The sequence below is a fragment of the Bidens hawaiensis genome, unplaced genomic scaffold, assembly GCF_021521415.1.
Source record: "Bidens hawaiensis isolate Kalapana, Puna unplaced genomic scaffold, B.hawaiensis_p1.1 tig00012615_1, whole genome shotgun sequence".
Classification (NCBI taxonomy): Eukaryota; Viridiplantae; Streptophyta; class Magnoliopsida; order Asterales; family Asteraceae; genus Bidens; species Bidens hawaiensis.
Window position 1 is genome coordinate 249822 of NW_027492038.1, and position 17947 is coordinate 267768.

The 17947-nt window shown below is 33.8% G+C and overlaps 1 protein-coding gene and 1 pseudogene across 1 annotated transcript; both read right to left on the minus strand.

Moving 5' to 3' along the window:
- Positions 1–2533: 2533 nt before the first annotated feature.
- LOC143541612 (E3 ubiquitin-protein ligase SP1-like) lies at positions 2534–6471 on the minus strand (annotated as a pseudogene).
- Positions 6472–10989: 4518 nt separating this feature from the next.
- Positions 10990–14841, minus strand: LOC143541592 (E3 ubiquitin-protein ligase SP1-like). Its single transcript, XM_077034377.1, has 11 exons — positions 14763–14841; positions 14606–14658; positions 13456–13580; positions 13242–13337; positions 13024–13161; positions 12857–12922; positions 12635–12747; positions 11967–12077; positions 11458–11501; positions 11297–11387; positions 10990–11210 (listed from the first exon to the last, which is right to left on the minus strand). The coding sequence occupies exons 1-11, from the start codon at positions 14834–14836 to the stop codon at positions 11108–11110; spliced, it is 1014 nt and encodes a 337-aa protein (XP_076890492.1). The 5' UTR covers positions 14837–14841; the 3' UTR covers positions 10990–11107.
- Positions 14842–17947: the final 3106 nt, after the last annotated feature.

Sequence of the window (17947 nt, forward strand, 5' to 3'; positions counted from 1 at the left end):
CAATCTCAAACATCCTCTAATTATGCACTTTCAAAAGTAGAGCAAAACATGTACACAACTCTAATCTAGCGGCCCGGTATTAAAACACTCATTTTGACCCGAACCAATTGACGCCTTTAGTTAAGATTAAAGCTAAACCACTTGATTAAGAGTTAAGATTCCCTCTTTAAGGGCATAATATGTGCAATAATTAATGCTTAAATTTCTATGTAATGCTTGTTTATAACCCTAAAATGGGCATTGGGTATAGGCAAAGGATCATATTCTATTTTTGCCCTTTTATTGTGCTACAACTGGTTAATTAAGTGTGTAGAATCAGATTCTAAGAAAGCTTTACACAAAAGCTTGAATTGAACTACAAAAGTTGAGAATATATAGAGGAGGTCATGTTTAAAAAACGAAAATCCGAGGTTACTTTGTTACTTGTATGACATCGCCATCATGACAATTTCCATGAGTAAAACAAAATATTACTATCGTTAGTGCTAACGTTCACAAAATGTAGCATGTTTTAAGGTAGTTGTAAAAGAAACACTAACAAATTATTATTCTTTTTATATATATTTGAATTTTATAGATAAAGGCTGTGTTGTGTGTGATTACAAAAACAGTTAAGTGTTTTATTTATAGAGATGTAGAGATTTAGAAGGCTTTATACGTTTGGATAACGAATGATATCCAATATTTCTTAATGTCACTATGGCGAAGTGTGTCTTGTTCACATACTATAAGTATTTTATTGAAGAAATATGACCTGAATTCATAGGTAAACGGACTTAGAACGAATTAAATGCAAATGATGCGTGGACAAAAAGGGACAAAGAAAATACCTCCCATAAACCAATAAGAAATTGGGAACTCGTTAACTTTGCGACTGATTTGCGACAAATTTGGTTTTGGTTGTTAACTTTGCGACCGGTTTTGTTTTGGCCGCTAAAACGGTCACTAACCATGCAACCATATTGGTTGGTGGCAAATTTCGGTTTTTACCCATTTGTGTAGTAATGGCTATCTTGGTTGGTTAGTCCATTCACCAGGTGCGGACCAAGGACAAGATTGACCACCTCAACCCTAATCTCCACAACCATAAATAGGACAGACGAAGAAATACTTAGGGAGTCTCTCATTCTTACTTACACGTTCGTACTTGTCTTTTTTCATAAAAAGCCAAGTACTAATTCACGCGTTGGAGGGTGGTAATATGTGGAACCCTCATCCTATGGTGAGGTTGACGATGTTTGTGTGGTAGGATTGACGTTGACAATCGCAAAACTAATCAGATAGAAACGTATCAAATATAAAATGAGAAAATAAATCGAATTTGGCACATGAAATTGGTAAAAGTATTCGAATATGCTTAGATGAACTCTAGAAATGAATATCAAATCAAGCATGAGATGTATAAACAATAGGGAAAGTATATATTCTCTAATGCAGTTGAGACTTTTTATGTATATTATTACCAAACAATTCATATGATAATATTACTTATGGAATATGAAAGAGATATTATTACTTATGGAAGTATCAACTTTACTGCTAATTGTGAGGTTCAAGTCTTTCAAGACGGGCGACTTAATTTAAATTTGAATATGGTATTAGACTATTAGGTGTTATCCGTCTTGCAAAAAAGACGCACCGATTATAAATTTGAAATATATCAAGAAGGTCAAGAGTCATACAAAATACGTTCAAAACAACAAGGAATATTGGATTTAAATAATTTTAATTCTTGACTATTGGCAAATAACAGTCCCTACAAACGAGTTGGCTGCTGACGGTCCCATCTTTTAGCATATTTGTTCACAACGATTCGCGAGTAATAGAATCCTAACGTAGTTAGTCGTTGGAACAGAAAAAAAAAAAAAAAAAAAAAACGTTTTTGGTAAGAAAACTCAACATTTTCATCTCAAATCTCTTCGTAACCTTAGATCGGACCTTTAGGAATCTTTTTCTAGTAAAAACTTGAATTATTGTGGTTGCCGGAACCCTAGAACCACCGGCGGTAGAAGAAGAGGGTCGCACCAGCTCTGTGATGATGATAGGCGGCGGTTTGAATTATTAAGATTGCTGAAACTCATGATTTATCATCCATGGGTGCCAAATTGGATGAAATTATAACAAGTCAATTAAAGAAAACATATTAAATCATGGCATAAAATGCATTAATGATAAGAGTTATAAGAGTAGTGAATTAACCCTAGCTAGAAACTTAGAAATCAAACATATGCATAAGTTACATTTGCGAATTATGTATTTAGCTGCACAGCTTGTTGTATGCTTACCTTCTGTATCCATGCAAACACTACCTTTTAGTGAACGAAAAATATGCAAGTAGTGAAATAATGCTAAATGCAAACACTACCTTTTAGTGAACGAAAAATATGCAAGTAGTGAAATAATGCTAAATGTCACTTCTAGTTGTCTGGAAACCAAGATATGAACACTAAACTCGCATGATCGCATATCAGATGCATGATCAACAAAAGTATCAACTTTGACGATTGACAATTGTCGACAATTTCCAAGTCACTTAGTTACGGAAGGTCTTCACCACCTGCGTGATTCTACTTCGACACATCGGACACCTTTTCAAATGTGATGAGCATGTCATACAGCAGCACATATGACCACACCTAAGAACATAATCCGTTTTTATGAACACACATAAAATGTTCAACAAGTAGACGTACATTCAATACATAACTAATTTTAAGTAAATAGGTTATGCGTCAAATATGATTAACAAATGTATCCGTTAAAATAACGATATGACTTCTTTCAATAAAGCGAATTTAGAGGTTGTAATATCCTCAAGAATCGTTTGAAGTTAGGGAAAATGACAAAAATGTCCATTTTAGTGTTTTACTAGTCAAAGTAAACAAAATGTTTATTTGACCAGCTTTTTTCCCCCAAAATGCCCACCCAAAATCCAGGCAACATCGCCTAGTTAATAATCATCACCTGAAAAGATTTTCTACCAACAAGATCCTGCCACGTGTCAACATAATCTCGGCGGAAGCTAAAAAATCTTGGTAATCTCATCGGAAGACAAGATAAATCCCGTTGGAAGACCAAAAATCTCATTGGAAGCCAAAAAATCTTGTCAGAAGCTAAAAAAATCGCATCGGAAGACGAGGACTCCAAAATAAATCTAGTCGGGACGCCTAAAAAACCTCGTCGATTCGACGGTTTTTTTCAAGAAAAATATGGGCGTTTCAACAAGATATCGACATGTGGCGTGACTTGGTTTGTTATAAATGATAAATCTAGTCGGGCGCTTATTAAGTAGGCGGGTTGACTGGATTGGGATGGACATTTTGGGAAAACCCCGTTCAAATGAACAAAAGGTTTATTTTAACCGGTTAATGAACATTTTGGTCATTTTCCCTTGAACTTGACCTGCTTGACCTTTCTCCTTAGTTTGGCCCGTTTGACTTCGTTTTAATATAACGAGTTTAACAGCCCTTAGCTTTTCATGACTTAAAAGGTACTACAAAAGGAAGGAATGGTTATAGAAAACTTACGGGACAAAAACAGAATCGTACTTCTGCTCAAAGCATATAACGCAGATTTCATGCATTTTTATCATCCGTTCGCGTGCCATTGTCTCCATTTTCTGTTTCATCATTTGAACCCAAAGTTTGTTTATTGTTATGGATTTAGAAACTATATTATTAAAACTTAAATATATAGAGTAACTGACCTTCAATATCTGAGGCTGTTCTTTTGGCTGCAGCATCAAGAGCCCTGCATAACCAAAAACAATATATCAGTTTCAATTTAAAATCATAAAATAAAAAAATACATACATACATACATACATACATATATATATATATAGTAACGAACAAGTACAATGACGGTGAATTAACTAGCGACCACCTTTTCTTCATTTCCCAACGACGTTTTCGTTTTATTATGTATTGAAAAGCTTGCTTAGTGATCAAGAAAAAACCAAATGCAGCAAAACCAACTGAAACATACTTGCACCCCCTGAAAGACAAAGAAGTTGGTAAAGAGATATGTTTCGGGTGACTGTCAACACGTTTCATTTGTTCGGCCCGTTCACCTATAAGCTAGAAAAAGTTCTAAACCACTTGAAATAAAACACACCCAGCGAGCTGAATAAGCCTGTACACAAACAAGGGCATGTTCATGTTCGTTCATTTAACTTTAAACAAACATGAACACAAATTTGGACACCTGATCGAACACATATTTTGTTCATTTATTTAAAAAATGAGCATGTTCGTTTATTTTTGTTTGAACATAAATGAGCATAACTGAACAAAGATAAACAAACATATATGAACAGATGTAAATGAACACAAACAAACATAAACGAACATAAATGAACACACTTAAATGAATACAAAATGAACAAATATAAATCCTTTTAGTAGATAACTCATGCATATATATTTAATTATTTTCTATTAATAAATAAACGAACAAACATAAATGAACATAAATAAACGAACATAAACGGACGTTCACAAACATAAATGAACAAATGAAACATGTGTTCATGTTCGTCTGTTTTGATTAAACTAACACAATTTTTTTGTTCATGTTCGTTCGATTATTAAATAAACGAACATAAACGAACTTCCCGCCGAACAGTTCACTGGATATTCGGCTTGTTTACAGGCTAAAGTATGAATACATGATGAATGAATTAAATACACTTCAACTAACAGTACATAACCTGGCCCAACTCCCGTTGCTTTCAATGAGTTCATCGATGGTATTACGAGAGACGTAAAACCTGCCTCCATGGGTTCGTTGGATCCGAACACTTCCATTACTATTTTTAACAGCCTGCATTTTAGACAGAGAACATAACCAAAACTATTTATAAATAAATAAACCAAAAGACAAGAGTTCATCACTAGTACTAAAACACCATACCTCACCGACAACAGTTAATCGAGTGCCTATTGGTAGAACATCTTCAGTTTTCTTGATTCCAAGAATCTTCAAAACAGTATGAATTTATTAACACGTTTGAGCGTATAATATGAATCTAATGAATCAATAAATTCCATACTTTGAGATCTTCCATTGACGTTTCGGATTTCTTAAACACTTCATTTCTAACAGTTAATTTAATATAACCACCAACAACGCGTACACGAGCACATCCATCATCCTAACACAAGATGATCAACAACTCAGAGAAAAGTGTAAACTTCATATATGAAAACAGGAGGTTTATGCATTAAGATATTTGTTTTAGTGCATACAACCCCAACATGCATTGTACATTTATAATTTTATATATGTATTATCTTATTTATTACAATAAAATGGAGGTTTTTCAAATTCTAGCTTTCAAACATGTTATTTACATAAAAATATCAAATTTTTATAACAAAACCTTATTTATGTAAAATGTTAAATTTTATAAATATAATAAGATTCGCAAGTTACCCAAATGATACACAAACCATCTTTTAGCGAGTTATGTGTACAAAATTAACGTACGATATGCTAAAATGGGACGAACGAAAAGGGATGTTGATACTTTATGAAAGAGTACTTTCTTAATAATATCTTTAGGTGATCATTGTTTATATAAAAAACTTATAAAACTCAAAGCAAATGAAGTGTTTGCAGGTCAACCTAACACGTTAAATCTATCATGTTTAATATATTGATTAGTTACCAGATACCAAGGGACTTCTTTGCGCGTTGATCGCAACACTTTAGAGTGTTCAATCCATCTACCAGCCTCATTTTTTTTCAAGAAAAGTAGTGTTGCCTGCAAATGGTAATAGAGTAAGTAGTAGTACCATGTCATCAACTTTCACATAACAAGTTGAAGAATGTAAAGAAAAAGTGGTTCGGTTCGTGTATTTTGGTTGGAAAAGTTGTTAGGTTCTTTTATATATTTAAAAAAGTAGTTCGGTTCGTTTATTTTTGTTAAAAAAAAAGTGGTTTAGTTCATTTATTTTGGTTTAAAAAATTTAATTTTAATTTAAAAACAACTTTTTACCACCTAAGTAGTCCATGTCACTATTTTTGCCACATCATCGTATACGTCATCATCCACGTCATCAAAAACTAACGGAATCTAACCCCGTTAGTGAAAAGCTTGTTGGTGGCCAATAAGTCGAAACTTGGGACTGATGTGGTACATTTTTAAAGTTTGGCTTAGTGTCGGTCAGTGGGACAACGTTTGGATTATTAAAATGCAATATCCTGAGAAAAAACAACTAATAATAATAACAAAATGCATTCATTTCTTACCTCTTTCTCCACAATTACTGCTTCCAAATCACTATGCTTGCAAGTAATTGGATTATCTGAACCAACTCTACCGGATATCGCCACGATAGAAGGCAACACTTTGTTTGCTGAAATGGAAAGGACACATTTTTCATCAGTTAAATACCACAGTGCTAAGGCTGTAATCGAGCCGAGCCAGAGCGAGCTCAGGCTCGAACTTAAACTCAAAAACGCCATGTTTTTGTTAAAAAAAATTTTAAAAAAAAATTGCTTATAGGGAAATGTGTGGTCCATAAATGGTTCTCAAGGGTACTCAATTCCCGAAAGATTTTCACACGATTATAATCCGAAATTTAGGGTTTAATCTAAACAAGCCAAAAGCCGGGCAGGCTTGTTTGAGCATTTTTCGAGCGAGCAGCAAACTGCACACAGCCTTTTCAAAGCTGCATATCTGAACATTTCGGATGGCGAATTTCACTATCTAAATCTGTATCCAAAATTTTGGATTCGGATATCCAAACAAATATCCGAAGTCTGAAAAAAAAATTATAAAAAAATTTAAAGAACTGCTTTTAAAAATTTTTCGGATATCCGAAATATCCATAAAATTATCCGAACTATCTGAAAATTTTCAAAATCACTTCCAAATTCGAATCCAAAAATTCAGATATCTGAATTTCGGATATCCGAATTTTCTAATAATTCTAATTCGGATTTTTTCGAACACATTGGCTTAATTATTGACCAACAATGCATCCATAGGAAGTATTGTATCATTTCTAACGATTTAATTCCATTAATAAACCCGACGGTATCGAATGACTAACCCAAATCCTTCAATTGATCCACTCGTGTTACCGATTTCAAAAACTCTACATTCCTGTAAACATCAATCAAACAATAACAACAACAACAACAACAAGTAGCCGATAAAATTAAACATGCAACAAGATTAATTACTCTTCGTAAGCTCGGCTGAGTAGATAAAAGACACCTGCTGGAGTACCTAACCAAACTAAACAACAAGCAACATCTTTCCACATTACTGAAGCAAACAAACAAACAAAAAAACAAATGTTATGAGACAGCTTTAAGTTCATAAATGAATTTAACGTGTACCTGATTATTGATTGATTTTGGCTTCAAAATTAACCTGTCAACTCAAAACTCTAGGTTAAGAAAGATATATATATATATATATATATATATATATATATATATATATTTGTAATTAGGGTTTTAATCATAATAATAATTAACTTTCTTCTCAAGTTTATGTAACTAAAATTATTATTATACTAAACTCCCATGCACAATTGACGTCCACAGCTTTTTACAATTTTACAAATTCAACCCAAATTATAATTTTTTTAAACGCTGATTTTTTTGTGTGGTGTGTGTGTTTAGGTAATCGCGCTTTTCAAATTGAAGAGCCGCACTGCCACACTTTGGCCAGACTATGTTATCTTAATTGGGCCCATGGTGGTTTCAGAGTTTGGCTTAGGTGTTCACCGGAAAACCGTGCCACTTAACAGTCATAGTGCCGCCACAAGAGCAGAACCCCCTGACGTAACGCACGGTGGGATGAAAAACCGGGTGGGCTCGAGATCCAAACTCAAGGTAGCTCATGAGACAGCGAAAACAAATTAGGGCTTTAGGCCCACATTTAATTAAGGCATCCAAGTCCAAAAAAATCTACCTGTTTCAATAAAGTAAAATAAATATGAACACTTATCATGTTTTGGTTAATTCTTACAATTTTTTCCCTCCAAAACTAATTTACCCTAATATATGTAATAAATCAATAATTATTCACTTTCCTTTTACACTATATTTATATTTATATAATATCTATATATTTTTATAAATATAAATATTAACATATTATTTTACTACGTATTTCAAAATACTTGGGTGAATTTCAAAAATCAACAACAAATCATGTTTCTCAAATGGAAATTGTTTCGGGTTTTTTATGGAACTTAAATTTGATATTATGGGTCAAAAGTTGGTAAATAGATTATTTGGTACAAATTAACTACGTTTAGATCAAAATTTGTTACGGGACAAAAGCGAAAATTTTGAGTATTTTTAAAAGTTTGAGAATGCAAAATAGATTTATCGTCAAATTTGTTATGGGTTCAAAGTGTTGACTTTGAAATGTCAAAATTATGAAAGTTAGAATTTTTAAACATGATTCGGGTTTAAAATTTATTTTTAAGGGCATTTTTTTAAATAATCAAAAGGTTCGGGATTTGGCAAACTCACTATTTTTCCCTCAACTATTAAAATGTAAGAAAAGACTGCGAACACTTTCTACATACCACCCCCATGCCTATTAATGCTTTTAACTTTTATCAATTTTGAAATATTTATGTTAACATTAATTTTTCCTTCAATGATGATCAGAACGTTGTATGGGAAGCATGTCATGGAAAAGTGGAAAACTATGCTCAAATGGAACAAAATATTCACAAAATTGGATGGGTTAACATGTTATTTTTTATGTTGTCATTATGACAAAGTCGAGAAGCCCTTTGAAACTTATCAAAATCTTTTTCATGGTGTAGGTCAGAAAAACATAGCTCTTGAAGAACATCCATTGTTACAATTTAATGTTCTACTTTCCTTTAATTAGTGGTAAATTGATAAATATATCAATAAAGGTAACGCTCCTTTTGTATTTAGACTGAATGGTTAGAACTACTATCGTATGAGAAGCTTTATTTCCGAAATTGGTTCATAACCAAAAGTCTTTCAATTATACATATATGGCACCGAGAATGAAATTTTCAATAGAAAGAAATATTCTTGGGTATGTTTTTGCACAAGCATTTTTTTATTAAGTTTAGTTAAAAAAATAATTTTGTGATATAAATAAAATCAATTTATGTACACAATGTATAGATACAAGCATAGATGTAATACATTTTTTTTCATATACGCTATGTAATTATTTGTTTTATTTATAATTTTAATAATTATCCCGTGTGTGACACGGGCTCTAAAACTAGTATTATATATAGATATATATTATAATAGGTAAAGTAAACTCAAAGTAATGCATTGGTGTAATGGTAGGCTTTGTTGTTACTAAAGTATAGGTTATGAGTTCAAAACTTGTAATATTGTTATGAAAAGGCGACAAAATCTTGTTTCGATTTAGGCCTTCACATTCGTTAAGCCGGCCCTGCCGAACTGACAACCTTGCAAGGCCTAGCTCAAATAATTCATTGTCAATATCCACCCCAAAGTGACACAAGTGGGGATCAAACTTAAATCTTCACTAGAGAATCTAAACCTTCCTACCACTTGACCACAATTGAGAGATTGAACCCTAATTATCTCACTTTTATCAGTAAATAGTTTGTGTATTATTTTATTTTATGTGTAAATAATAAAAATATTCGTTAAATGTTTATGAAAGAAGTATTTTCAAATTAATTAATGATTCAAATTAAAAGTATAGCGTAAACGAGTAGAAACGCATGTGACCTACTTAAGATTGTTTCACTGAAGGCTCGAGCTAAGCCTGAATTAAAATAATTGAATTATTAAAACTAGCTGTTTATTAAAACTAGTCTTTAGAAATAATATTTTGTATATAAGTAATAAAAATAATTGAATAATATAAATTCACATATATTTGTACTTAAAAAATAAACCAAAATGGTAAGAATGAAAAAACTGGGACAACACCCTCCTACATGGGAAAATTTGAGAAAAAGTGTGTGTGTGTGTTGGAGGGGGGGAAGCTAACGTGGCATGCGAGAAAATGTGGGGGGTGGAAACGGGACCACTCCCTCCGCTATGATATAGTTTGAGATGCATAAACAATGTGGCAGGCTAAGTAGCACGGGACCATGATACGGGGACGTTACGGGTACGGGAAAAAGCAAAAATAAAAAATTCAAGATACGGGTACGGCAAGGGTACAACAAAAAAATATATATATATTAAACATATTCCAAAATAGATATATATTGTTTAAGAATGAAATACGTTACTTAGGGTTACAAATAAAATACACAAATCTAGAGAGAATAGATTGGAGAAAACACACTTTTATGTAAAAGTTCAAAAGTTTTAGAGACTAGATGAAAACAAATGAAAGATAAAGGGGTTAAATGTCAAAAAAAAAATAAACTTGTTTAAACCTAAAAACCCCTATTTTATTTCACAATTACATCCGCATACTTTCACCTTCTTCCTATGAAATCTGACAGAAACAGTTCTCCGCCACCGGAATCTACCGCCGGTATTCACTACAAGGTCGCCGGAAACGTTTCTGAAACCTTTATTAATCCGTAACCAAGTCCAGAAACGTATTACGAACCGTCCCCGATTTTCAGAAGCGGCCAGGAAACGTTTCTCCGGCGTATCCGTCCCTGGAACGGAGACTCGTCCATGCCTGCCGTTTCCAAGCATCATAGGTGGCAAGTATATATACTTTGTTTGCATGTGAATACGGGTTACAATTAAAAATCATGTTGCTGTTTCAAAAAATATATTTAAAAATAACTTCTCGTTTGAAATTATATATGTATTCACTTTACGTTTTCTATATTTCGTCCGTGTCGTGCACGGGCGACACGGGTCAACATCCTAGTTCTATAATATAGATGAGACTTTGGAGCATAGAACCTTCAAAATCAAGCATATGCTAAAGTTACTTTATGAAATACATATACACATTTGGGTAAGCATAAAAAATCTTAAAATACAGCTTCTAATATACAAGTAAAGCTTGAAGATGATAAATAACCAAGTCGTTGAAACAGAAATGAACAGTAAACTCGCAAGACCACGAATCATATACATGGTCAACAAAAGCATCAACTTTGACTTTGAAAGTTGTCGCACAGACAATTCTTTAGTGACGGAAGGTCTTCACCACCTGCGCAATTCTACTTCGACACAATGGACAACTTGTCAAGTGTGACGAACATGTCACGCAGCAGCACATATGACCACACCTAAAAAAAACATAGTCCGCTTGTAAGTTGTACATATGATTTTATGTTTCATGTACAAAGAGAAGATATGGTTTTATAAAACTTACGGGACAAAAACGGAATTGTACTCCTGCTCGAGGCATATAACGCATATATCAGGCATTTGTCCATCCTTTCGAGTGCCATTGACTCCATTTTCTGCTTTAAGATATAAAATTTGTAATTCTGAAGAAACTAATTTATTAAATCTAAAAACAGAGCAACTGACCTTCGACGTCTGAAGTTGTTCTTTTGGCTGCAGCATCAAGAACTCTGAAATAAATAAATACATAACGTAAATGGAGTGTCTTAAAGGCTTTCTCGTTTGAGGGCTGCATTAAATTTTAATCCGTTCTATATTGGTTATCGAATCACAGTTAATAATTCCCCTAGTCAACAAACATAGCAACCATGTAAGTTTGTTTTACATATCAAAACAGTAGTGACTAAGATCTAATATAAATTTTTTTTACAAAAAAAGATCTAATATAAATACTAAAAATAACATAAAATATTGTAATATTGACCATTATATATTCATGTGCTGCTAAATTCGGTCCTAGGGGCATCACTCAGTTAATAAGCATCCAACTTAAGAAACACTACCTAAAAACTACTCATAAATATACTGATGTTTGTTTCAATAAAAAGAAACAAGCTGAAAAAGGAAGTTGTATTCGAAAGCATATTAGTTCCCAAACAAGTGAACAACCATTAAAGTGATTGTAAATTTAATACCTTTTCTTCATTTCCCAGTGACGTTTTCTTTCCATTACGTATTGAAAAGCTTGTTTAGCAATCAAATAAAAACCAAATGCAGCAAATCCTATTGAAGCATACTTGTACCACCTGAATAGACCAAGACGTCGGTAAAGAGACAAAACCCAATGCTAGAAAAAAATATGAAGCAACCCATTTAACCAATTCCTTTTCTATGCAGTCGATATCACCGATATATCCATCGGTGATATATCAGTTATCGGTCCCTTAGTAAAATATCGGTCAAATATCGGTACCAAGAATATCGGCGATACTAAACCGATATTTGACCGACATATCACCGATATTCCCGGTATTCTCGTTTTAAGTCTTAAGTATCAATTTTTAATGCTCAATGTTATGGTTTTAAGTCTCAATCAGTTCCTACTTGCTACAATTGTTAGTGTTTTGCAAGTTGCAAAAGGTTACTTTTTTAATGGTAAGAAAGTATACTGAATTATAAGTGTTAATTGCTATATATATGAATTTTACATGATATAAAAATTACCGATATCCCACCGATATCTCACCGCGAAAACCAATATCTCAAATATCTGTCCTAGATCAAATTTTGATATTTTTCCGCATTAACTGCTTAGTTCATCAATATGAATGAATTAAATACACTTTAATGCACAATACATAACCTGGCCCATTTCCCGAGATTTGCAATGAGTTGATCGATGGTTTTATGAGAGACATAAAACGGGCCTTTGAGCGGTCGTTGGATCCGAACAGTTCCAATGTCATCTTTAATAGCCTGCGGTTTAGGTAGAAAACACAAAATGAAGTTTTAAACATAGAGCAGAATAGAGTTTACAAACAAACCAAAAAAAAAAAGAGTTTCTCATTAGTATAAAACACCATACCTCACCAACAACAGTTAATGGAGTGCATGTTGGTAGAACACGTTCAATTCGCTTGACTCCAAGCATCTTCAAAACAATAAAATATTATACATAAGCTATAAAGAACAAAACCATGGATTTATTAGCATGCTCAAGTGTAAGAATTTAATATATTAACAATTCCATACTTTGAGACCTTGCAGATAATCTAATGTTCCACGAACAAGTGATCTTCCCGATTCCTCAAACACTTCACTTCCAACAGTTAATACCAAACCGGCAGCACCACGAGCTCCAACAACATATACACGAGCACTTCCATCATCCTAAATCAAAATGATCAAAAATTAAAGAAAATTTCAAAAAAGACGGAAAAAGAAAAAATGGTGAGACAAGCAGTGCTCACCAAGTACCAAGGGACCTCTTTACACATCGATAGCATGAGGGCGGAGTCTTGAATCCAAGAACCAGCATCATTATGTTTCAAAAAGTGTTGTTCTGCCTGCAAATGGTAAGAGAGTAAGTACCAATACCATGCCACCAACTTTCACATAAAAAGTAAAGAATATACAGAAAAAGGTAGCATATTATTATTAAAACCGAATGCATGCACTACTTACCGTTTCCTCCACAATCACTCCTCGCAAACCACTATACTCGCAATTAATTGGAGTGTCTGAACTAACTCTACCAGATATTGTCACAACAAAAGGCAACACTTTGTTTGCAGTATCTAGTAGATATGCTGAAATGGAAAGAACACATTTTTCATCAGTTACATACCAAAACTTTTAATCACTCTTATGATGTTCACAAGTAGGGCTATGGAAAGTCAGTTCGGTTCGGTTATGGAAAATTGCTTCACCATAACAATAAGCGAATGGTCAGTTAACCGCCGGTTTCGGTTAAGTTCGATTAATTGTCCAATGTACTTTTTATGTTTTTTATGTTTGTTTTTTTCCCCTTTGTTCTATTTGAAATTAGTTCGGTTATGATGTTCAAAGCTATATTATAGACAGTTGCAGCATAAATTTAAATGTTCGAAGCTGAATAGAGGTATAAAAAATAGAAACCGAGATAAAAATTTGGAAAAACATAAATATACAAGGTTTGGTTTGGTTTCAGGTAAAGTTGGTTAACAAAGACACATTAACCATAACCATAACCATAACCTTAACCAAACGGTCGGTAAATAGTATTCACTATACCATAACCGTCAGTTTTGTTCACTTATGGACAGTTTCGCTTAACAGTTCGGTTTTTGGTTATGGTTCGAATTTTGCTCACCCCTAACAAGTAGGGGCGTGCATGGTTCGGTTCGGTTCGGTTCGGTTATTAGCCAAAACCAAAAACCATAACCGAAGTCATCAGTTGATCAACTTTATTAACCAATAGGTTTCCAATTAATTCGGTTAGTTTTTCGGTTTTCGGTACGGTTCGGTTAATAAGCAAACCCAAATTTAGGCTAAAAGTTTCGCTTAGAAATACATGAAATGGAGGTGTGTATATATATATATATACACACACATATATTAAGTGGAGGTATAAATACATGAAACTGAGAAACAAAAGCTAGAAATATATGAAAATGTGAATGGTTCGGTTCGGTTCGGTCCGGTTTTGTTTGGTTAGTTTCGGTTAACCGAGGGTACAAAAAATAACCGACAACCGTTGTCGGTTAATTCAGTTTTTAGCTACAGTAAAATTGCCTAAACCTAATCTAGATTGTTGTAATGATACTGAGATAAGCAGAAATGGAATAAAACTAACCCAAATCCTTCAGTTGATTGACTCGAGTCACCGATTTGAGAGCCTCCGCATCCCTAAAAACATGAATCAATAATCAATGAGAAATAGTATACGATATTAATATAAGCAGCAGCATGTAATTAATAAACAAACAAACAAATAAATAAGGATTGATTACTTTCCACTGCTGCGGCCGAGGAGATAAAGAGCAGCAGCACTCAAACAGCAAGTGACTCCGCCCCAAGGAACCATCACTCTATCAATCAATCAAACGGAATTAACTAACGGATGTTAAGTTGTTCCGAACATGGAAGCAAATTAGGGTTTCAGGAATGGGAAAGTGATGGAAGTGATGGAGATTATCGAATGCAGGGCATGAAATAATAATAATAATAATAATTAATGGCGTTTGTTTGTTTGTTTGTTTGTGGGGATGACGTATGTACAATGGTAGGTATCTTCAAAACAAGTTTTGGTGGTCGTACTTTATGGTGTTCAAGGACATTTGGTGTCATGATGTTTTTACCGTAATGGGCTTTTAGACGGGCAGGTTTTTTTTTTCGGAACAGGAGATGATGGGTTGGGTTGGGTTGGGTTGGGTTGGGTTGGGCTAGCCAGCTTTGTAATCGCGGGCGTATTGGGTTCCATGGATAACCGGACTTTATTCATTTGCTCGTTTAATTTCAATCCTCGTTTTCAGCATTATATATATATATATATTAAAAATCAACTTTTAATACATTCACAAAACTTACTGTTCATCAAAACATTGAATATGAACTGTAACAATATTTTTTAAATTTGATAATGTCACACCCCGACTAGCACAATGCGGAAGCGTAAAACGGGAATGTAACAGACACCTCTGATATCAACACATTGTTTATAAAGAAACATTACAAACTAATTTACAATATATTACATTTTTTCGTTCTATCATTGTTTTACAGTCTAGGCGATACAAACAAAACTAGTTCGTTAACCACACGTTCTTACTACTAACACCCTTGCTTCTATTCACATAGCATCGACCACACACTTCAGGTAAGTAACAGATCACCAAATTACTCCGATTTAGGTACACCTGAAAAGCAGTTTAAAACGGGTCAACTACTAGAGTTGGTGAGTTTCACGAGTTTCAAGAAAACAGTAATGAGTGTTCACAAGTCAACACTTGTAATCATGAAATAAGTATGTATGTATGTATGTAAATGATGTATGTGATGTAACTATGCTAAGATACAATGAAGCCTTGACTGTATGTGCTGCGTGCATCCATTTCCCACGCTCCATCAACCACTGTGGCCCCTTTCCGCCCACAACATGCCCCGGTAGCTATGTCTAACACTACATAGTCTGTTTGTATAAATATGGTCATGTGCAAACGGCGCTATGTGACACGGCAACCAGGCCGATTCCATTTGGTTTTGTCAAACCAATAGTACTATTCACAAGCCACCGGCTCGAAGTTAATCACTGTGATCGTGGGGACTTTCGTGTGTTAGCACTTAGATAATTCACATCAGTACATGTTTCAGGTATGTATATGTAATCAAACATGCTTTTCACCCCAAAAGTTCGTAAAACAGTTTAAAAGTGGGGTCATGAAACTCACGGTTTAGTCGATAATCAGTACTGTACCAGCTCGTGGTTCGTTTGGTCTGCTATCTGTAGTTCCTATAATCAATATTATAATAATATTAATATTTTAATATTATTATAATCTCAATACTAAATTGGGCTGTATAACTAATCTGGGTGTAGCTGGAACGCCAAGAAAGTGGCAATAGGCTTAGGTTGTGATGTTGTTCAATGTATAATACTTAAAACTGAACTTGGCTCAGATTCCCGTTTTCCCAGCCGGGCCAAGTTGTTCGTTTACGCGTTCAGAAAACAGTTATGGGAAAATAAGCTTGGGTAAATGTATTGGTTAATAAAATGATTAAGTTATAAAGAAAGATCACATACTGGGGTCCTGGATTAACCACGGGGCCCGTTTCCGTTTATACAGTTTGATTTGGGAGGAAACGCGCACAATCCGCCCGGATTGTCCAGGTTTCTCATAGAAAAGTTCATTTTTACTTAATTAGCCCAAAAATATGATTTTTGATCACTCTTGGTGTTTTCATATTCCCGCAGATTCACTAGTCGCGAACTTGTCGGTTTTTATAAAAACTGAATTTGTTTAATATTCAGATTAGCATAATTAATTAACCGTTAATCATTAAATTATAAAAATTTAACCACTTATCAATTAAAATATGTAGATTTTTTATAAAAATATTTCTGAAATTTATTTACTGATTTATTAATTTATAAAAATTCATTTTATCAGCTATATTTCGCCTGAAAATCGTCCGTTTACCCCAAACAATTTCAAAAAATTCCACAAAAATTCCTGAATACTCAAATCATGTCCCAAAACAACCTGTATCAATTCCAGAATGTAAAAATCTCGTGCAATATTCTTTTCGACCCAAATTCGGCTGTAAAAATTCACACGAACGCAAATAAACAAAACATCTTTAAACTTCTTCAAATGATCCCAAAATTCATATGTGATCAAAATACATCAAATCTGAGTTCCCAGAAAAATTTCATAATTTTTGAAGTATTTTAGCTATTTTTCCCAAATAAACGTCCCAATTCGGTAATAAATTCGCCAAATATTCTCGGATGGTCAAAAAATTACCAAATTTGAACAGGGACTTATTGAAATGTCCCTGATGTCTCTGAAAAATTTCAAGTCCTAAAAATATGCACATCACAACCTTAACCTAAATAGCCCGTAAGCGAGTGTTTCAGCATTACCTTAGCGGGTTTGGTTCGTTTCCGACCTTTTAATCAAGTTTTCAGGTTCTTGTGCTTCTAAGAAAGCTAGGTACAAGTCCTATATCATAAACCAAGAAATATTTCATCAACATAACAGCCCTTAAGTTAGGGTTTCGGCTAGTGTACAAAAACGAACTTTTGAACCGTAAAAACGCCGTTTCAACCCTTTAATCCGTGTTTATGGCCAAAAAACACTATCAAAACAGGTTCCTTACCGTGTTTATGATCAAAACATGTTTTTATGGTATTAAACAAGTTTAAACAAGCATAAAAGCTACTTATTTAAGCTTCTTACTTTAGGGTTTCTTGAGTTTTTGGCTGGAGAAGAAGGTGTGTCTAGAATTTTCAAGAAATGATGTTGAAAATATCTTGTATCTAGTTTAAATGTGAAAGAATAAAAAGGGGGGGCTGCTGCTGCGATCGGACCATCATGGGCCCTTTTTGGGCCCATTTTGGCCCAAGTTTCTGATTTCTCAAGCCAAAACACGAAAAGCCCGGTCCAAATTTAGTTCGGGTTCGGTTTTTGGCGCG